The sequence below is a fragment of the Heliangelus exortis genome, chromosome 5 (assembly GCF_036169615.1).
Source record: "Heliangelus exortis chromosome 5, bHelExo1.hap1, whole genome shotgun sequence".
NCBI lineage: Eukaryota > Metazoa > Chordata > Aves > Apodiformes > Trochilidae > Heliangelus > Heliangelus exortis.
In genome coordinates, this window is record NC_092426.1 from 33712477 (window position 1) to 33735103 (window position 22627).

General features: G+C 39.4%; 1 protein-coding gene across 2 annotated transcripts in view; it reads right to left on the minus strand.

The window, feature by feature from the left end:
- Positions 1-22627, minus strand: part of DCAF5 (DDB1 and CUL4 associated factor 5) — a 79200-nt gene that overhangs the window by 26216 nt on the left and 30357 nt on the right. For both annotated transcript variants that reach the window (XM_071744446.1, XM_071744447.1), the window contains exon 6: positions 11850-12063. In XM_071744446.1, coding sequence (XP_071600547.1) covers positions 11850-12063 — 214 coding nt within the window. The remainder of the gene's footprint in view (positions 1-11849; positions 12064-22627) is intronic.

Consider the following 22627-nt stretch of genomic DNA (forward strand, 5'->3'; position numbering starts at 1 on the left):
GAAATTTTGAGGGAATGGAGAAGAGTTTTTAGGGGAAGGGGAAGGGGAAGGGGAAGGGGAAGGGGAAGGGGAAGGGGAAGGGGAAGGGGAAGGGGAAGGGGAAGGGGAAGGGGAAGGGGAAGGGGAAGGGGAAGGGGAAGGGGAAGGGGAAGGGGAAGGGGAAGGGGAAGGGGAAGGGGAAGGGGAAGGGGAAGGGGAAGGGGAAGGGGAAGGGGAAGGGGAAGGGGAAGGGGAAGGGGAAGGGGAAGGGGAAGGGGAAGGGGAAGGGGAAGGGGAAGGGGAAGGGGAAGGGGAAGGGGAAGGGGAAGGGGAAGGGGAAGGGGAAGGAGAGGGAAGGGGAAGGGGAAGGGGAACTTTAAGAACAAAACCCCAGATAACAAAATAGCATAGGAAAGCCAGTGAGAGGCCATACCATGCACACTCACAGAGACAAGTAAGTGGCTAAGACAGTCTGCATTCTCACTCTTCCTGATTTCCAAACTCCACCCACCCCCCCCAAAAAAGACCAAAACCCAAAACAACAACAAAATTGCGAGCAGAACATAACCTCAAGAACCAGTGCAGTGCTGAATTTTCAGTCAGACCAGAAAGTGCACGGGGTGCTCAGATGTCTTGGAGAGACCAATTGGAGAGACCAATATTAAAACCACCTGTTTCATTGTCTGCATTTTTGCTGTTGTATCTGACCAGGGCTTTGGAAATCAACCTTCACAATATGAACATGAAATTAGACAGAAAAAACAGTTGCTAGTAATACTGATGTTGTGGTTGTTGTTTTTTTTTAAAAAAGGGAAAAGTCAGCTTCAATGTCTAGCTGTTAGCAACAATGACAGGAAAAGGGTTCCAGATGACTACAAGCTGCTGATTCAGAAGTTTGCCTTAGAAGGAAGAAAACTCTCAGGCATGGTTAGTCTGCTGCTGGAAAAAACACAAATCCAGTCTGAGCTTCAACTAAGCATAAAATGCTTAAAATGAACTATCAATAGAACCTGGCAGAATTACTTCGGGCAAGGGCTCCCCACTCATTCCAGTGTAATTCTCTGCTTTTTTTTCTCTCCTCAAGGAAATGACAGAAGCTGATAAAAATAAATGGAGATGTAATATGCTGCTGTTATAGTCTTGTAAGAGTAGCATTAGCATTGCATTTTGCAAAATACTACCACTCTGGGGAATTTCTTTTCATTCTTAGCACTGCCAATTCGAAAGCTCTCAAAATCCCACAAGCTACATTTCCTCAGGTGCTCCTGAATATGGACTATTTCAACAAAAACGTTTCGAAATCAAACCTTATTTTACAGTTTCTAACATCCATATTTCCTGTTTCCATAAAGCTTTCTCTTACTCATAACCTATACCAGAGACATTTTTAAGCTTTTTGGCCTAAAAAAGGGACCAGCAGACATGGATAATTTTCCCAAAAGGATCAGCAAGTCTTTTGAGTGGCCCTATTAATGCAGGGAAAAACAAGAAGAATGTAGGATAATGTCTTAAAAGCACAAAGCAATAAGGCACCATCACCATATAATTATAAATGGATTAATAAGCCATGGGTAGTGGTACAGAGATTGACAACCATTTGAAAAGTGATTCCTGTTAAATTACTAATAGGAAAACACTTGTTAGAGACACTCAAATCCCCCGCTGCTGCTTACAGGTTTACTAACAAGTCAGCTCTGAAACAGATTAAACTTCTTAAGCCTCAGTTCCCATTCATTTGAACATGTCTGTCCTTTCCTGAGGGGCCAATGAAACTTGGAAGATCAGAAGAGAAAATTCTTCTTGGGCTTTTAGTGAGCTGTCCCTTAGCTTCTTGAAGTAACACAAAATTCACATGTTGAGGAAGATACAGACACACACAATTTTGAAACAGTTCTGATGGTGTTTTGCACAGGCTCTTTAAGAGGCTGAAAGTACAGTTCATCCATGTATTGCCTATAACATAATGTTCAGGCTTCTGTTGTTTTTCTTATGACAACAGATAAAATAATCTTGATCAGTGGCAGTCTGCTAGGCTGAAGTCAACTGCTCTTAAGCATATGAAATAACTGTCCCGTACATCTTCTCTCTGGTGGAATATGAACTGAGAAAATCACAGTTTGACGTGAAGCGTCACTGAAGTCTAAAAAATATTCATTATTTGTCCAAAAGAGATTGAAATTCATAGCAAACAGCACTCTGGAGAAGGAATCCATTTACATGAAGAATACAAAACCTATTTTTCCAAGGAGGAAAGGCTTCCCAGGGGCACAAGGTTTATGGTTTTTTGTTCTTTGTGGCATCTTTCTGTCTCCAAGAACTGTAAAAGCCTAAATGGCCAATTTCAAATTTGATAGAGGATCTGAGGAACTCAGAATTATGGACTACCTGCAAATACTCTTTTACAAACAGGCAGCCACACAGAAGAGAAACAGAGATCCTGAAAGTAGCCACTGAAGGCCAAGGAGTCCTATAATCACACATTGCTACTAAGCATCAGGAAAGCCAAATGAGGACTCATCCTTGAACCCCAAAAAATTCTAATGAAAGCACCATAATCTGCTTCTCACTATTTCAAAGGGGATAAGAAAGCAAGCTATAAACAAAAGGAAAAAGTAACAAAGGTCACCTCATATGCATATGTATTTTTGTGTGCTTTTATGTGTATATTAAAAATATCACAACCATCAACACAGGACTCCCCATACTTTGCACATTTTAGATGAAAAATGTCAGACAGAAGGAAACAATTTTTTGTTTAGGGTGTGTCTGGGCCTTCTGTGATGCCAACACTTGTCTAAACATCTTCCTTATAAATGAGAATTTCCCTGCCATTTTATTCATTTTTTAAAAATGATTGCTACTTGGTTTGCAATTTGAACATAATTTAGTGTTGAGTCTGTTTTAAAGATCATCTGCTGACTTCCTCCACAGGTATGCTCTCACCTACATCTCTTTTGCCAACATCAGTACTCGTGACACTGTGATGGTCTGGTTCAGTAGCTAGGAACAGTAAAATCCCATAAAAATCAAAATCAATCATTCAATATATTTCTTCCCATTTATGTATTTCAGCCAGCTTCTGTAGGGCTCAGGAGGATGCCAATAAAGCCCTGGCAAAGTACAGGACCTCCCCTCTCAATGGCATACTTCCTTTTTGTACCCTTAGGCAGAGTGGCTGGCTCTTCCTTCAGAAGAATGCCATTCCTCCACCAAGACAGCTAAGCAGAGTGCAGGGTTGGGAAGAGGGAAAGAGCAGTCACCTATGCCATCTATTAACCTCTCATTGCTGTCTCTCAATGACAAAGCCTAAAGTAAGAAGAGACACAATTGGGAAAGTTATTTCTGAAATGTGTTTTGGAAAACTTATGGTTAAGAAAAAAATTTACCTACAAGAAAGGATACCTGTATGTTCTTTTATCTTCTGCTTTGTAATAAATTCTGGAGCAGAAATGGTATCTTTGGAGCAACATTTATAGAATTTGGAAAGTATTCTACAGCTAGGGTTCACACATTGTGGTATTAAGAAACATTTTCTTTGAAAACAGCCATCCATTTTCATACTAGCCAGGACAGTAGCTTGCAATAGGTACTGGTTGAGACTGTTTTTCAGGAAGGCTGAAACTAGCACAGTAAAAGAGCCAAAACATTCCCAGGCTGAAATGTAAAATCAAGCAGGTATGTCCAAAAGATTTTACAACAGAAACTTTGTTCCTCAGTAAGAGGCATGCCTATCCTGTGAACTGGAAAAAGAAAAACTGTGACACAGCAGACTGGAGAAACACAAATGGCTCCCAGTACATAAAATTCAAAGTCAAAAACTTGAATTCCCACTCCCTAAATCCCTAATCATATAAGCAGCCAACTGTGTGGGGCAGTTTTAAATACTTACTGAAGCATCTTCAGAAACAATCCATCAACGTTTTTACAGCTGCCTTTTTGCTATGAAGGAAGGCTGTAATGATAATTTTATTCACTAACAAAAGCAACTTAGAAACCCTTATTGTGGATATCTATGGCAGCAAAATATTCCTATTACATTTCAAAGAAAGCAACAAGTTTATTTAAGCTCATGAAGGGTACCCTTCTGTACGTGGCTGAAACATCATTTACCCCAAGTCTTCAGCCACCTACTACTTCACTTTTTCAAATACACATTAAATCAAATATTCTGTTAGTTAGAATTCTCCAGAATTCATACCTACATTTTTCAGTACCTAGACTAGGCCTAGTTTTAACAGCTCAACACAAAACACTGTCAGTGCAGTACTCATTGTGCTTCACTTTTAGCAGTGCATTCCTACTCATTCTCAAAGCTTTCCCTTCCCTCTCACCAGTCCAGAGAGGGATTCCACTTAACTGCAGATCTACTGTGATACACCTATGAGAAACATGAAGCCTGCAAACCTCAGTCTCTTGAGTCAGGGTTCCACTCCACCCAAATTTAGCTATTAGTGGGTCCCACTGGGCTAATGCTTCACTGTCCAGAGGTCTAAAAACTTCCCCCAAGGGCTTACAGAATGCAGAAAAGATGGAGAAGAAATGGAGCAGGCAGGATGCCCCAGGGAAGAAGTGATCTGAATAAGAAGGATTAAAGAAAACTCGCAGCCCCTTCTGTCAAGACCCTAACCCTGAAGAGCTATTTTCAGTATGATGCTCCCATCTCAATTACCAAAAGTCACGAGGAAGAAACAATTATATAATTTCATAGATAAATTACTCATGTATGTATTTTACACAGAGCAGGCATATCTTTAAGGAAGCTCTCCTTAGAATCTGAGAGATCTTGATCCCCAGGTGTAAGAAATCCAACAAGGCAGGGAAGAAACTGGAATGGCTGAGCCATGACCTGCTGGTCAAACTAAAAGGCAAGAGGGAACTGCCCAGGCAGTGGAAGCAGAGAAAGGTATCTTTGGAAGAGTACAGAGACACTGCCCGACTGTGTGGGGATGAGGTCAAGAAGGCAAGGGCACAGTTGGAGCTGAACTTGGCAAGGGATGTGAAGAAGAACAAGAAGGGATTCTACAGGTACATCAATGGAAAAAGGAAGGTTAAAGAAAACACACCCCCTGAAGAGCAAGTCTGGTGAACTAGTAACAACAGATGAAGACATGGCTGAGGTTAACTCTCCCAGCACCACCCAAGTTAAAAAACAACAAAGAGGGGCCCAGGGTGGTGGAGTCCCTCCCACTGCATGTGAAGATCAGGTTCATGACCACATGAGGCACCTGAACACATATAAGTCTATGGGATGTGATGAAATGCATCCCAAAGTCCTGAGGGAACAGGTTGTTGTAGTTGCCAAGCCATCCTCCGTGATATTTGAAGTCACAGCAGTCAGGTGAAGTTGCTGGTGGCTGGAGCAAGTGACACTTTACACCCATTTTTGAAAAGGGTAGTAAGGAGGACTCTGGGAACTACCAACCTGTCAGTCTCACCCCTGTGCCTGGGAAGATCATGGAGCAGATTCTCTTAGAAGGTCTCTGATAGAGCACATGGAGGACAGGAAGGTGATCCAAGAAAGTCAGCATGATTTCACTAACAGCAAATCCTGCCTGACAAACCTAGTGGCTTTCTATGATAGGGTAACTACATTAGTGGACAAGGGATGACCTATGGATGTAGTCTATTTGGACTTTTGCAAGGTCTTTGACATGGTCCCTCACAACATCCTCCTTGCCTAGTTGGAGAGATACAGATTTGATGGGTGGGCTGTTCAGTGGATAAGGAATAGACTAGATGGTTGAATCCAGAAGGTAGCATTCAATGGCTCAAAGTCCAGATGGAGACCAGTGACAAGTGGTGTTCCTCACAGGTTTCTACTGGGACCTGTACTGTTCAATATTTTTATCAACAATATAGATAGTGGGATTGAGTGCACCATCAGCAAGTTTGCAGATTATACCAAGCTGAGTGGTACTGTTGATAAGCCAGAGGGATGGGATGTCATACAGAAGGACCTGGACAAACTGGAGAGGTGGGCCCAGGTGAACGTCACGAGATTCAACAAGACCAAATGCAGGGTTCTGCACGTGGGACAGAACAACCTGTGCTATCAGTACAGGATGGGGGATGAGGTGTTAGAAAGCAGCCCTGCAGAAAAGGATTTGGGGGTGCTGGTGAATGAAGAGCTGGACATGAGCCAACAATCCATACTGGCAGCCAAGAAGGTCAATTGTATCCTGAGCTGCATCAAAAGGAGTGTGGCCAGCAGCTCAAGAGAGGTGATTCTGCCACTTTTCTCTCATCTGCAGTACTGCATCCAGCTCTGGAGCCCTCAGTACAGGAAGGACATGGACCTGAGAGAGTGGGCCCTACCTGAGTGGGAGGGCCACAGAAATGAGCAGGGGGCTGAAACACCTCTCCTATGAAGACAGGCTGAGGGAGCTGGGGTTGTTCAGCCTGGAGAAGAGAAGGCTTCAGGGACACCTAATAGTGACCTTGGAAGGGGGCCTACAGGAAGGCTGGAGAGGGACTGCTTGCAAGGTCCTGGAGTGATAGGATGAGGTGCAATGGTTTTAAATTAAAGAATAGATTTATATTAGATGTTAGGAAAAAGTTCTGTACCATGATGGTACTGGAAAAATGGAACAGGTTACCCAGGGAGGTGGTTGAGGCCTCATCCCTGGAGATATTAAAGGTTAGGCTTGACGAGGCTCTGAGCCATCTGATTTAATTGAGGATGTCTCTGATTACTGCAGGGGGCCTGGACTGGGTCCCTTCCAACCCGAATTATTCTATGATTTGGTGATTCTATGATTTTATATGTATGCAATGTTATCCATTTGGCTGGGATTTAAACTGCCATTTAAAGTCAAAACCAAAATGCAACCTCATCAGTAATTCTTGGAAGAAGCCAATTTAAGACAGGATAAAAAATTAATTTTCTTTTCACCCAAGCAAAACAGCTTTTCATATATTAGGAAATACTGACTGCAGTAAGCTACTATTCATTAAGAATTCTTTTATGCACAGGAAACTCACAATATATTTCTTGGACGAGTAATTCTCTTCCTGCTTTTTGTTTTTTAAAGCTAGACAATGATAAGTACAATTTCCTGACACAAACGGCCTTTAAGTTAGATAACACAAAGAACATAGAAGAAAAGTTTTATTTCTTTACAAAGGCAATGCAAAACTTTATAAGACTCCTGGCACCTAAACAGCTAATCCTGTTCCTGGAAGGGTTACATTCATGTAATAATTCTGCTAAAGACTGAGTTGTTCCTAACCAGGACTATGCAGCACACTGACTTCAACATAATGAAGGCTGTAACTTTATAGGGAGCTGGAGCAGCCTGCAGTACCCTGAGTGGTGCATTCCTGAAACTCTCCTATACCAGTGTAATGTCAACAGAAAATGCTGAGTGGTGATGTAATGTCTGAGGACATGCCAGAGTCAAGACACCTTTTGTTTGATTCACAGGGTAGAAGTTATTTCTCCCCATCCCCATCTTTTCAAAGCAGGCAGTAAGCAGTTGCTGTTACAGCTACAAGAGTTACAGAGCCCCACATTATACACACTGTGAAAAAAAGGAATGAGCTGATAGAATTGAGCCATGAACATAGACAGAGGCAGCAATTCTTGAGCAAGAAAAGCTTTTGGTCTGGCTCTGGTTTGGAGGGAGTTTTGTGTTTTGTGCTTTTTTGGGGGACTTTTTTTGCTGCTGCCAAGCATGGTCGCCTCTGAGGCTCTTAGGCTTAAAATGCACTTGGGTACCTGAAGCCCTGTAATACTTCCCATATCCTCAAGCCTAAGCAGATGCTTTCCATAGTGGTCTAGCAACTAAAAATTCTTAGTATCTAAACATTTCCCAAATTCTAATGCTGACTAGAAGACTGGAAATTCCCCCAGTACTCCCTCATAACTTGAGATTCTCACACATTTTATGACTTGTATGTAAACAAAAACTTATGCACACTAAGGTAAAGCCAGAGGGAGAAATGTGCATAAATCAACTGCCTTTAAAATTCTGAGCCTGAATGCCTGTACCAGCAGGATAATCCTCTCATATATACCTCTATAGCCAAGAAAGGGAGCAGGTTATCTAGCCTATCTCATCCTTCCTCCCTTCCACAGATGTATGACTCAAGTGAGCTCCTGGTTAATGCAAATGGCATACAGTTTTAAACATGTTTATCTATCAACATCAGAGCACTCCTACAAAGAACAAAAAAATTGGTGGCATGAGAATGAGGTCATTACACTCATGACATGAACAAAAGCCAAGAGATCTGAGAGGAGCAAATTAAAGCAATTATAAATGGATGCAAAAAACCCACCAGTTAAACATTGCTTCTCAAACTTTGGCAACTGCAAGAAACATGAAAAATCTAACTTTGGCATTTCCAGGGAAAATTACTGCATATACTGTTTGCTGATTTTCAAATCAGGTTCACTAGGAGAACAGTGCTTTTGGAGGAAAACAACAGTTTGCAAGGACAAAAAGAAATAAAGTTGTTCGTCCTCCAAGATTCCTATCACTTAGCTTGTGGTAAAACCCACACATCCAAAATATCTCCAAGAACTCAAAACCATCTAAGTACTTCAAAATGTGCTCTTTTAAACTTTAAAGAAAGAAAAAAAAATTTGGGTTAACAGTTGATTCTGAATTTTGTTGCTTGAAGCATTAAAGGTATTTCATTCCTTGAAAAGAGGTCTCAATCTGTTTGCATCCCAGACACCAATAAAATGAGCTGGCATGCAGATCCCTGTACACCTGCTGGTAGCAGGCTCCCTTCTAGAGGGCCCTCCTTGAACTCAAGAGTTCAAGATCCAAGCCCTGTTGAGTACCTGTCACAGTCTGCTGGCAAGAAAAAGACAAGAGTGAGAGAAGATCAGCATACAGAGCCTGACTGCCATAAACAGACAAGCCACTCAAACTGTTCCCCAACTAGTGCAATTTGTGCAAAGAAATCCTATGAATTTAACACATGCACCTGGTCAAAGTAAAGATAGTACGTTTGATAGTTATGGGAACTTAAGTATTTCATTTCTTCAGATATAAGGGTGATCTCTAAAAGAGCTTCTCTATCATGTGCTTAGAATTTTGCAGTTTGGCTTTGCCATACTAGAACTCAACAGTTCTGTTATGGTGTTACTTATATATTTATAACATGGTGCTATTTACCTTCTATGTAGGATCTTCACCACAGCAAATTTCCAGCAAATTTCCAACTTTATATTGGATACTAACCATTGTGGATTTTTAAAAAGGAAAGATTCTGTGAGCAATCCATTTTCCACATACAAGCTTCACAGAATCATTAGCAAATGCTGTAGTTCTGTGAGGAGCTAAGTCTCACAGCACTGAGTGCCATCTCTACATCTTTAACCCAGCCTCTGATCCCTTCCTTATATTGCATTCAAATGCTTGCCAGAGCCCTCTGAGAGTCAATATCAGTTATTAACACAGCAAAAGAAGAAAAATGCTTCTGCCAGGGTAGGAAGTAGGATCAGTGAAAAGTCTTGCATCACCTCTTCTGGATAAGAAAGGTCTCCTCTTTTCAGCTCCTCACTTTTTTTTTTTTTTTTTTTTTTTTGTTTGGCTGACTTTTTGTTTGTTTGTTTGCAATTGCATTCTAAGCACTGATGAGTTAAAGATAGCACTTTTTTGATAGGGCTAAAAGACAGAATCAAAATGTGGCTTTATCAGATAAGCTAACTGTGCAGACAACACATAATAGTTTTTGAACTATTTCAAATTACTAGGCTCTGTATGAAGTATTAAAACCTAGCTATTTAAGACAGCTTAAAAGAGGAAAAAAGGACTGAGTCTTCAGTTTAATAAGGATTAAAAGAACAATTGAAGATAGAGTAAATCAGGAGCACAATGAAAGAGTATTTCTGGAATCTTTCCTATCACAAGTGGCATTCATAATTTCAACACAACTTCCTTATCCTTAGATCCCTTCAAATGAGCCTTAGTCCAAAGTTTTGATCCTACAAGGAAACCAAAGCAAGGAATTCCATGAAGCTCACTTTGCTTGGATCTCAAATAAAAGACATTCTATATGAGGGCAAAGGACAGCACAATTAAATGGGAAAGGGGGCTGAAATCAGAGTCAACTGAAAACAGATTTCTTTTTTTTTGGTAAATCCCAATTTGCACGGGGAATCTGGTTTACATTATTTTATACCCCAAAGAATCACCAAAACCCAAAAGCATAGTCATTGTGTGGTAAGGAAAAAATTAAGAATCATTATAACTTTTTAATTCATCTTGTGTATCTTACAATAGGTACCAGCTCTAACCTCCTTTTCTAGATACACCTGGAACTGGAATTGGGTTTTCTGCAAAGGGCAGTCCCTAAGGACTACCCACAGTGTTGTCAATCTTAGCTGAATTTGAGCATTAATGGACAGACATACACAGCTGGACCATGTGCTGGCATTTTCTGTGATTCATTATCATTTTTCTTCCGGTTAGAAGATGGGTACAAGCAGCTATCTAAAACATCATATTCCACATCTGCCTAACATTCCATCTTCATCTTCTGTATTAGCTTCTTATAGCACTTATATGGGGATATAAATGGCTTTTGATCTGGATTTCTGACTCGTTAGTTGCATTGGGTGCTACTACTTACCTGAACAGAAAGTCTGTCAAACCAAAAGACTACCAAATTTTGTAAAAATTTAGGCTTCTGAACTATTGCATCAACCTGATATAGAACAGCCATATTCTTCCCATAAAAATAGCATCATACCCATAAGAAAATGGCTTGGAAAGCATGACAGACACTAAGGCTCTTATCTAGATCTTTGGTAACAGATGAGAAGCCAAACTATCTGTCAGAGTGTACACAGGTCTACTCTGACTTCCAGAATAGAAGAGAGTGTCATCTTCAGGCTGACTAAATAATGGACCACAAATTATCAGCAGTTTTCTTAAATAATACATGTGTATGCCCATACTTTATGGTAAGCCACAATTTTTTAAGATGGTTTCATTATTGCATTTTCTACTCCTTCAAAAAAAATACGTAAAAATCAGAAACACTGCTCAGGTTCAGTGATGTAAATATATTTTCTACTTGCAATCTGAAAGAAGCTCAACTCTGCCTCCTGCAGCAGTAGCAATAGAATTTAACAACCAAATTCTGATTGCAGGAATTCTATACATGACCTCAAAGAAACTATCCAATCTTAGTTCTATATGATCGTGGCTTGAAAAAAAAAAAAAGAAAAAAAAAAAGTACTTGTCTTTCAATAGTGTATAAATACAGCTGTCCAAAGACAATATCCAGCTCTAGAAGCATACAAACTGTTGGTTAGTCACTTCATGTTTGTGGCCTGTTTCTTTGTGATCAGTAGCAGGGACAAAGTGCTGCCTCAATCAAACAATGGACTATTCCTTCCTAATCACCCACCATCAGCACTTACAGAATACTGAACTATAAAGACTGCTCCAATAGTATAGTATTAAAGGAGAAACATTATAACTTGAATTAAGAATAAATAACTATAAATCTACAATATTTATTTTTTGTTGGTTTGCCTCTAGTGCATTCAGTGGCGATACTGAAATTAAAGGAAGATGCTTCCTCATCACATGTAGACGATATTGTCTACTCATAAGTCTAAAATCAGATTAATAGGACCTAAAAAGCCTCTGCAAATACTTTCCTTGTGAATATCACCTTCTAAATAAGTATTACATCACATTAAGTGTGAGGTAAAATTTATCACATGCTTTAGCACATGTTTTTGTTCTTCCACATTGTTGCAAAACAGTTCTGAAGTAAGCCTACACCTGTTCTGCCTCCAGCTTTACCTCCCAAATCAGAACAAAAACCAAACAACTTAAAGAGGTGTCTTCAAACACTCATAGAAACTCTGGAAACTCAGGCCAGCATTTCTCAGTTATTACCTGATCACGATCACCTGCAAAACAGCAGCTTTTCATGGTACATGAATTGAAGTACCCTTGGTTGTCAAACTGGAAGACAGGGAGGCGGCAGTGGATGTCGTAGAGGACTGGGGGAAGGCGCCGACGCAGCGCCAGCAGCTGGGTCCCATTGCTGTTGAAACGCACACTCATGGCACTCTGAAGGGAGAGATTTCCACCATAGCGGAGCAGTGAACTGGGAAAAGACAGAGGAAACAACTGAGATGGGCTGCACATATGAACTTTTTAAAGACAGAACTCTATTTTTGACCTTATCGAGTTATTTCAAACAAAAAAGCACAGTAAACCATAATCTCAGTTTCTGCTTGCAAGCATCAATTCCTGAAAAAACTTGACCCAAAACTTAGATGACAAACTATCAAAATGCTAAGCCAATAAGGTCTTCATAAGAGGAAAGTTAAAGACAGTAGAGTTTTGTAAACAACTACATTCCCTGAATAGGAGCAAAGTCACATAGAGTAGCCCTGGCCTTAAGGCTGTTCTTGTACTCCTAGGGTTGCTGCATTTGAGACCAACCCTGCCAGCATTCAGCAGTTTTTGTTCAGCTGGTTCCTAAATCCAGCCAGCCCAAACAGTTTTTTTTCTCTGCTCTGGCACTGGATGGCATTTTCTCTGACTATTATCTCACTTCTATTTTTATTTGCATTTCTACAGGGCATCAGAAGATGTTTGAATTCTACAATAACTTCCCAGATGTCTTAAATTAAAGATCATCTTATTAAAAACTTCTTGCAGGAAGTGCTAAAATAAGTCACTTAGCTCATCTCAAATTGCTTCATCTAAAATATTGCCAAGTAGGCAAGACCATTACACTACCACATGACATTATTGCCTAAAACTCTCATGTGGTTCAATTAGCTCCCTTCCTTGTTCCATATAAGGCTGTATGATCAGAGCTGGAGTATTTGTATCAGTCCTTACTGACATATATGAGAAAAAAAACAAAGGGATGAAATTTTCCAGACTCTGTCTTTAAAACGATAACGAAACATGGAATTTTTTCTATCCAGAAAACTGCAGATAATCAAAGTACACCTGACATTCAATTAGCATTGTATGGGCTTTTCTGTTTGTTTGGTTTTTTTTTTTTAACACTTAAGTCAATCCCTGTACTTGAAATGATCATGTGTATGAAAAGGGAGACGAAGAAGGAAGCCATTTCATAATTTTTTTTTGTTCAGTGATCACTGAAACCTCCTTAAGCAATACCATAGCTTGACTTCTGTCAACAGCTTTTGAGCAATCCCTATCAAACCTCTTAAGAGCTGAGACTTTTATGCACTTTCTAGACCAGACAAGGCATGCCAGCCCAGAATGTGCAGATTCTAAAGGGAAATTTATTCTTCTAATGCATTATACTTTCTGATGTAGCACTCTGCCCTAGCGTTTGTGAAAAATGAGTCACTCCACATGGATGGGAAGCCACATTCCATGCAGGTTGAAGCATGCATCATTACATGAGATACAGTAAAGGTAAAAAACTATTGTTCCTAAGCCAGAGTTAAACAGAACCAAAACAAAATAGAGGACTCCACATAATGAATGCACTAGAAAAACACTGCTCTCACACATGAGCATTTTGTGAACTGAACACTCAAAGCCAGGGTGCCACAAAGAAACCAAAAGTCACATATACAAAGGCAACTAGTAAGAGCTTCAAGCTAAGCACAAAAGCTCTGAATAACTTTATCAGTGCAAAGAGTCCTGCTCTCTCACAGATGTGTGTGTTCTCCTCTTCCTGAACAAAGCCACTGAAATTCTCTTAATTGTATTTATGGTTTTTAATAAAAATATTAAAAATTTTAATACTTGAAACTGTAACCTTAGATACAGAGATTTGGAATCCCCTTCATTAGCCCTAGTTTCTGTTCTTCAGGGTCAATGAAGTATGCAGCTAGCTCAAAATACTCAAACACCATAAAAAACAAAAAACAACCAAAAAACCCACAAATCAGACAACCCAAACAAACAAAACAGACCAAAAAAAGCCCCAAAACACACATTACTTCCCCTCCCCCTCCTCCTGACAGGTTTGCATAAGCCAAAGATTTTTTTCTCTGGAAGTTTCCACTTGCTGTTAATTTCAGCATGTACAGTTAGTTAGAAGAGACTTAATTGAAAAGTAAAGTTACTAGAAAGAAAATTGGCTCTGTCCTGTCCAAACAAAAAGCAATCAAAACCCCAACCCATAAACCACAGAAGAAATAAACCCAGATTTGTTTTGCTAAGAAAGGTCAATTTTTCCACACAGATACTCAAGTTCTCCACCATGGATAAGAACACCATGGCACGTACGTACCCACCAGACTTAATATTAAGGTGTGGTCACCACTGCACCAGGACAAAGTCCCTCTCCTTACCACCAGCTCTCCTCAAGCTAAACTGCAGCCTGGATTTCTCTCATGCCTACAAGTAAGCAAGCCAGATGTCCCAAGCTTTCAGATCTCCAGAGTTCCCATGGTTACAATTATTATGCCCTGCATGAAATATTTTGAGATTATATTTTATAGTAATTGTAGTGTAATACTAAACTAGCTTCCATTCTACATGGATGTTTTCATTAAGTTCCTATAGGAGTCAAAGCTATCAAAGAAAACACCTCTTGGAATTGAATTCTGTATTGTGCTTCAGAATAATAAAACTCTACGAGAATATTTTACTTCAGAAATTAAATTAAATAAGAAAGACTGGGACTTCAGAAGTTATGATCATATACTCACATAAAAAGTCTAGAATTAAGGAGCTGCATAGTTAAGAACCCTCAAAATGTTGCCTATCTCATACCATCACACTGAACAATACAGCTACACGTGTAATGGAAACACAATTTGTGCTGCAGTTCCTTGAATATATGGCTCAATGGAAAAAGAAAAAAACCCAGAACAACAACAACAAAACCAAAAAACAAGCAAACCTAACCCCCACACTAATAAATTAGGCAGAGGGCTAAGTTTGATTGATGAAGAAATGCTAAAACAGCCACTTGCCATTCATTTAAGAGAGCAACATGCTGATGATTTCTCCCACTTGCCTCAACTTGGTCCCCAAAAAATCAGACTCTACAGCTCCAAGCACAAGATTTTGCTGCACTGCTTACAGGACAGGGGATTTCTGTTTTACCCACCCTCCTGTGTCCTGTTTGCTTCCTCGCTGTCTCTTTGAAATGATTTGTTAAATTAATGGCAGTGTTTTCCTTTAATAAGCTATGGAAAGAGGCAACAGGTAGTTAGGTGGGGATGAATAGAGACAAACTGTCACCAAAATCCCACAAACATCCATTTCCTGACCCACACAGAGAAGAAATGCTTGCTCTGCCTCTGCTCCTCTGAGAGAATATCAGAGACAGACATCAGTGTGATGGGTGCAGGGGGAGGTATGGAAGGAGTGCAGCTCATGGCTCTGTCTTGATGGAAAAAGTGGGAACCTAGAATAACAGTCATAAAGGATTTGAGGAAACTCTCTTCCTCTGCCACCTCTGCAGGCAGTGCACATGGTACCAACAAGGAACTCCAAGACTTCAGTATCTCCCATTATAAAGTTTAGTTGGTTACAGAACCGTGCTGGCTTTGGGAAAAAAAATAGAACTTGCCCAAGATGTCTTCTACAACATTCCATGTCCATCAAAATTGCAGGAAAAAAGAAGCCATCTCCAAGAAAGAAGCTTGGGGATGTTATTTTTTTACAGTATTAAAGCAGTACTAATACTAAAGAGGATGTTTGAATCAAGAAGCTTGAAAGATCTTCTAACTAACCAGAACCAGAGCTTTTGCTGGGTTTTTTTGTTTGTTTGTTTTGTTTTTTATGGAGTAGGTAGGGAAGAAGAAGGGGAGAGATATGTGTTTAAGCACGTTTAATGTTCAAATCCCTATCTCCACTTTCACAGTTGCATCATGGTGCTGCTCTGCACCCTTAGTCAGTGTAACTTTCAGATTTTTTCACACCGGATTATGTGGGACAATGTAGACATGCTTGGATATGTTGCTCATGTTAGAACTGCTCCTTAGGGCTGCTCCTTTTTACATGTTCCAGCAAAGGAATTTCAGAGGCAACACCTTCTTGCAGTTACTAAAAAGTCTATGGATGCATCAGACTCCCCAGTTGAAGATACAGATGATGACAGCTAGTGAGAAATCTGAAGACATTCCTAAAAGGGCATCTCTGAACAAGATGGGTGCCCCTTCTGCCAGAGACATTATCTTTATGAACCCAGGCCCAGACTACTCTGGGATTTAGTCTGCTTCCAAATTTGGCTCACCCAGCCAGCTGTGGAATGCTGATGTTGCCTGACATCTCTGGAAGAGAGACACATGCACTTCTGAGTTTTTTAAAAAGTCATCTTGTACGATTAAGAGAAATATTTACTGAGCAGAGGGAACATTGCAATCCAAACATACATGCTGGAGCTAGAGGGAGGCTGCAAAATGAGGAGAGCTGCTAGAGGAGAGCAAAAATGGACAGTTATGTGCAATACAGTAATTTCCATAGCTGGATAAGCTACACAGGCAGTACTCAAGTGTTAACAAAATACCAGCTTGGCCAAAAAATGGAAGGCTTGCAATCCAAAAGTAGCACCAGTAATGCAAATAAATCCATTCCTACTGGCAGCTAATGGGGTGAGGGAAGAAGTCTCACTGCACTCAGAATTTGCAGTAAAAGTCTATACCTGAACCATGCTTTTCCATCTCCTCCTCTCTCCCTTTTTCCAAATAAGTTTTTTAATCTTGTTTTGAAAAGCTGACTGCCTGACTGGTAACATAAGCTTAACCTAGGCCATTTACAAGTTAGTTTGGCAACACACAGTGGCCATTAAAACTGATAGAAGGTCAGTGTCTTGATAGAAATAAAAGCAGCATGCTTAACAGCATTAATAAAACCATTAAATAAAACTATTGAATAGCTTCTCTTGATAAGCTACAAATCTGACAATGAATTGCAGAACAGCCAATTTGGAAATAAGCATCATTTATGAGGGAGAGGGAGGGAGGAAGGGAGGAAGATCAGGCTTGATATCATAAACAGCAGTGTGTGAAATTAACTTAATTAAAGAATGACCTTAAAAGGAAAAAATTAATTGAATGCTTGTAACTAATACACACCATTGCCTACAACTGTGTTTGTCAGCATTTCTGTAACCACAAAACTGAGGAACCTCTAACTGTGCAAAAAGAACTGGAATAGCACTTGGCAAACAGAATCTTGGCCTGGAAAACTGCAGAAATGTTTGGGTTTTTATTTAGAATAAAGTTATTATCTGTGTGTAAAAACACACACAATTCTTATTTAGTCTGGAGCAAATACTTAGAATGAGCCAGATTAACCACTGATAGAAAAACAAGCACAAGATCACTTAACATGCATACATTTATTTTTAATTAAAATAGATTATAGATGTCACAAAAATCTCAAGATAGTTTATATGAAAAGCAGATATGTCATGTCAAAGTGTATGAAGTTTCTCTATATGTATTCAGAAGTGTTAAAAAATGCACATGAAATCCATCAATGTCTTAATATTAAAAGGGTACACAAGCCATGCTCAGGATTTTATTATTTCTCAGTAACCTCTTTTTTCTGTCATCACCTCACTAACTTTACAAAAACTCTCTTCAAGAACTACATCCCTCAGAATCTTCAACAGGAAATGAGGGATATTTCGTTTTGACTTCAAAGAATAACCAAATAAAAAAAGCTGTGTATTGTTAGCAAAATGAAACATATTTGCTTCCTTTCAAAATGAACACACAGCCAAAATCAACTGCATCCACCAAGACTGGAAAAGGAGAGAATTTCGGGTGCAGATTCTGCATGTTCACAGTATCACCCCTTTCATTTTTACAGTTAGGGTCAGGAATGTGAAAATTGGTATAAAAGGAATCCCCCATTATTAATAAACTTTAACACATGGCAAGCTTTGAGGTGAACAGAAGCTTTACCATGCCAACAAGGCAAAAATACATTAAATCTTTTTAATAAGAGAGATTCTTATCTGATAACTGACTTTTGAATCTGGAGCCTTAAGACTGTTAGGGCACCACCAGATTTACGTACCCAGACCAGCCTGACCTCAGTAACAGGAAAGACTTGAGTGGTTTGGCCCTTATGATCTTTAATTAAATCACTGAATGCTAATGCTGCTTCACCAGTGATCACACGCAGTTCTCAAGAAAGTATTGTTTTCCATTATTCTGCCTTCATTCATAGGAAAAAAAATACATAATTTCAGTACTTTGAGGAAAGTGACAAGAGTGGAGGCATGAAGTATACTAAACTCTCCCACTCATCTGTATTACTTCTACCCTTTTAGGATTCAGAACTTACTTCTGCCATGAGAGTGATTCAACAGTTGTAAATTACAACAAAAACCTGATTTGTTTAAATGTTTCACATCCTCCTCCAACTCTATCCAAGGCTTGTGTTGGTCTTATTGCAGACCCATTCCCAAACATTATCACTGTCCTCAGCTTACCCACAGTAAAGATCTGGGATTCAGCAGGCACAAGCGTGTCCTACTGTCAGTATCCATGAATCACCTAGGTGTTACTGAAATGTGAGTAAATGCATGAGATCTAGTAGACAGTAAAATAATTTTGCAGGAAAAAAAAACCAAATAAAACCAAAGCAAAACACAAAAAAACCCACCTTCCACATTTAGCCAGATTAAAAGAAAGCAGAGCAACTGTCCAGCAACCACAAGCAAACTAGCTAAAATCACCTGATAATTTTCATCCTTTCCTAATCCCTAAATTCTACACTTGGTGTCCATTATTCAGCCTGTTCAGAAGCCGTGCCTTGTAGGAGAGAGTACAAACTGTGAGAGAACACTGCTCAGCTGAATCCAGCAAAACACAATGGAGCAGGTTCCATCAGATAACCAGACAGTGAATATGTAAATGGAGCCAGGCATGGCATGGGAAGATGACCTTTGGGCCAAAGGAAGAAACAGTAGCTGCTCCAAAACGAAGCACACACCAAAGTCAGTACACAGAACACAGATACCAGAGAATGTTACAGAGAATGTAACTCCCTCTGAGGAGTAAATCCATTCTCACACCTTAGTTTACACAAAAATAGTCATGGATTGATACTGCAGTCCTATGAAGCATTTTTTCCTACACACCTTTCTGTGCTGTGATTCATGTATTGTATTAGGAAAGTTGAGTAACATCAGTCACAGATTTGTTCTCTCATCCAGTAAAATACACTCACATCTTTTCTCAAGCAAAGTTGCATGAAATTTTAATTTACCAAAGCTATAAAAGCTGAAATTAAAGACCAGCAATGAGAAAGTAGGCCTTTCTTTTGACAGGGTAAGTGGCAAGACCCAAGATGTTTCTGCACAAGTACAGTCCAGTCTTGGATCAGTAGAACTTCTGCCTCCAGTATGTTATGTCCATGAATCACAGAATCACAGAAAGTTAGGGGCTGGAAGGAAACTTGAAAGATCATCTAGTTCAATCCCCCTTTCAGAGCACAGTCACCTACAGCAGAATAAAATTTATAATGTACAGCTATCTGAATGCAACTGCATACACAACTTTGGTCTCATTACGCTGTTTCTACCAGTTTCCCAAACTACCATTTCAGATGTTCTACCAGTAAATGCCCTAAGAGGATCTCTCCATTGTATTCAGTCAAAAATACTTTTTAAATATTATATATTTATATTCTTTAAAGAAAAAAACCAGTATCTCTTTTAATCCCTTTCCTTATTTAATTCCCTTCTCTCTGAAATGAGACATAAAAGTGATTAGGGCTAGGCTTATATGATCACAGACCTATTTCCTTAAGAAAGAAGGATACAAAACCCCATTGAGCCAGAGCTTCTTTTGAAGAACAGATTACTATTTTATACTTTTAAAATTTGCATTGAAAAAAAAATATTTTTTACCTTAAATTCTTGCTTTACAAAAACCTATGTGTTAGAGAATTTCAAAGCTAACAAAAAGATTAAATGTCAGGAGGCTGCTGAAGTAGGCAGTATTCCCATTTCTTTATGCAGGAAAAACTGAGGGCAAGAGAGGTCAATAAACAGACCTACCCATCACTGTGAAACAAAACCAGGTTTCCTGACTTCTTTGTGCAGTAAACAAGCTACTTATATTCTTGAAAATTATAAACCTGAATAATACCACCACTTCTGGGAAGAAGCTGGATCCCACAGAGCAAAGGACTAAACTTAAAGTGCCCGATCAGAACGAAATGAGAGCTGGTAGGGGGATGCTGGTAGGTGTGAAAAAGTGTAATCTTCAAATAAAACAAAACCCTGTGCATATGATGCAAGGCTAACTAGCTGCAATGGACAGTGTTATTTTAACTAATAAAGGTTTGAGAAAATGACTAAATCAAGACTGAACAAAAGAGTCATCATAGCCCTATCTGAGAATAACAAAGAATTAAAACCCAAATTACTAAAACCATATATATTTATTATACAATTTGAACCACTGTACTCCAAGTCTCAGTTTTGTATCTGATCAACAAATATGGGGATGATAGATGGAAGTAAAAAATTTTCCATTCTGTCAGTGAAAATAATTTTTTTTCAAAGTTCTCATTTTGCACATCAGCAGACCAACCTGAATGCATTCTGCTACACGAAGGACATCAACCTAAACATAGAAAGAGCTAAGCTAAACCCTCTGTGTCAGGAGAATCTGACAAAGTCAGGCATAAAGCAGGACTGCAACTGAGATAAAGAATGTGTACATCTAATGTGACGTTATGGTACTTTAAGTCATTTAGGTGTTTCCTGTGGTACTGTTGTACTTAATTCAGCAATAAGGAGAAGACATACAGGTGGAAAAAAAGGGACTATGGTACCTGCTTCACACACTTGAATACCTGGCAGTACTGGGCAGGCCTGCACACTTGCTTCAGGATTTCTAGACTGTTGGTGCTCACACAAGCAACAGAAAAAAAAAAAAAAAATCTCTTCCTTTAGAGCAAAAAATAACAAGCAATAAATTCACCGATTTACATATTTTGCAACTTTAGCACAGGACTTCTTTCTTTCTAAAGGAAAAAGAAAAGAAAAAAACCATCAACTGGCTGAAAGTGACAACCACAAAAAAGGAGTCCACTTGGAGGAAAGTGCTCTTCCCAGCAGAAACAGGCCTAGGCCATCAGCATGACTAAAGACTTAATGACTGCCACCATCCCTCTTTGCCCAAAGTCAGAAGGCCTCATCTGCAGGTACCCCCTTTTTCCTTCAGTTGCCCACCCTTCTAGAAAGACAGAAATAAAAGTAGAAGGCAGAGATGAAAGGCAGAAAAAAAACTTAGATGTTTCTAATACTAAAAGAGTCATTTGATTTTGGCTAAGCCTTTGGCAAACAGTTTGGAGATTTATTAATGGCTACAATGAGGAAAAGAAAGAAAGAAAAAAAGAAAAAAAAAGAAAAAACCAAACAAAACCAACCAAAAAAAACCACCAAAAACAAAAAACAAACAAAAAAACCACCACACACACACACTGCTGCCATGCCAATCAGCTCCAATCATCTGATTTTCTATGACAGTAAAAGAACTTTTAAGAAATCATGAAAAACAGTTGAAGGGAAAAAAAAAAAAAAAAAAAAAGGAAAAGGGTTCTATGTTATTTGGGGATATGATATTTGATTGATACTTGTTATATGTCAAGTGGAACATGGTTAGGATAGCTTCAAGTTCTAGGCTGAGACATACAAATCAGTTGAACTGCCTCAGTAGCAGAGAAGCTACTCTGGAGGAGAAACAGAGGAGGATGGTCACATGTGGGATGAGCTGTATTTCCTGAACTGTGACAATAGTCCTGAACTGTGACAAATAGTTACTTCAACTATTTGAGGTGGTGTGGTTGTCCCATACTAGTGAGTGCCCAAGAGCACTTAAAATTCATTATACTGTAAATTAGATAAGTAAAATTTCTCTCAGCAGCATTAAGTTAGTCAAAATTCACAACACATGGTTCAACTGGGAAGGGCAAGAAATTAACTGATAAGCTTGACAATGAAAAAGTGGTTGCCAAGATACACACAGTTTTCCTGCACTCATTAATACAGTGCTCTGCTCAAAGTGAGACTGACAAAGGTTTCCAAACAGAAACATGCAGAACTCTTGTATTGGACTAAAATAATTTAAACAGGTAGTTGCCAATTCAGTGGTGTAGAAGACTCCTCCATCTGCTCCAGGCCTTGGCAATCCCAAAGCACACTCATTAGAAATTATTAGAATAACGAGCTTCTTGCCTTTACATGCAGGGTCAGAAATGCAAAATATCCACACACTATTCCTGCCATCTCACTCCTGCAGACATCATGTAAGATCTTATCAAAGAAACATAAGAACAAAACAATTACAACCAAAGATGCTACTTTGAGAAAATTTCCAGTTCACCAGTTCTAGCCCCTAAGGACCCCTGAACTTTACTAAATTCACTGTCAGAAGCAAACCCGTGTGGTTATCTCCCCTTCTTACTAATAACCACTGCAACACAACCGTTAACAATACTGGTTGGCACCTTGCACTTCCAGAAGCTCAGTATTTCAGCCAACATAACAGATTTCTTCATAGCACACAGATAAAATTAGCAACAGCTGCTTTTTAGAGTGAGCTCTTCAGGAGAGTAAGCTAAAAGGATAAAACTCAGTATGTGCATTTCTCAGAAAATAACTGCTTTCTCTCTTCTGGTATGATTTTTAAGGATCAAATACCTTGAAGGCATGAGCCTGGAAACTAAAATTGGCAGCTATTTGAGACCTA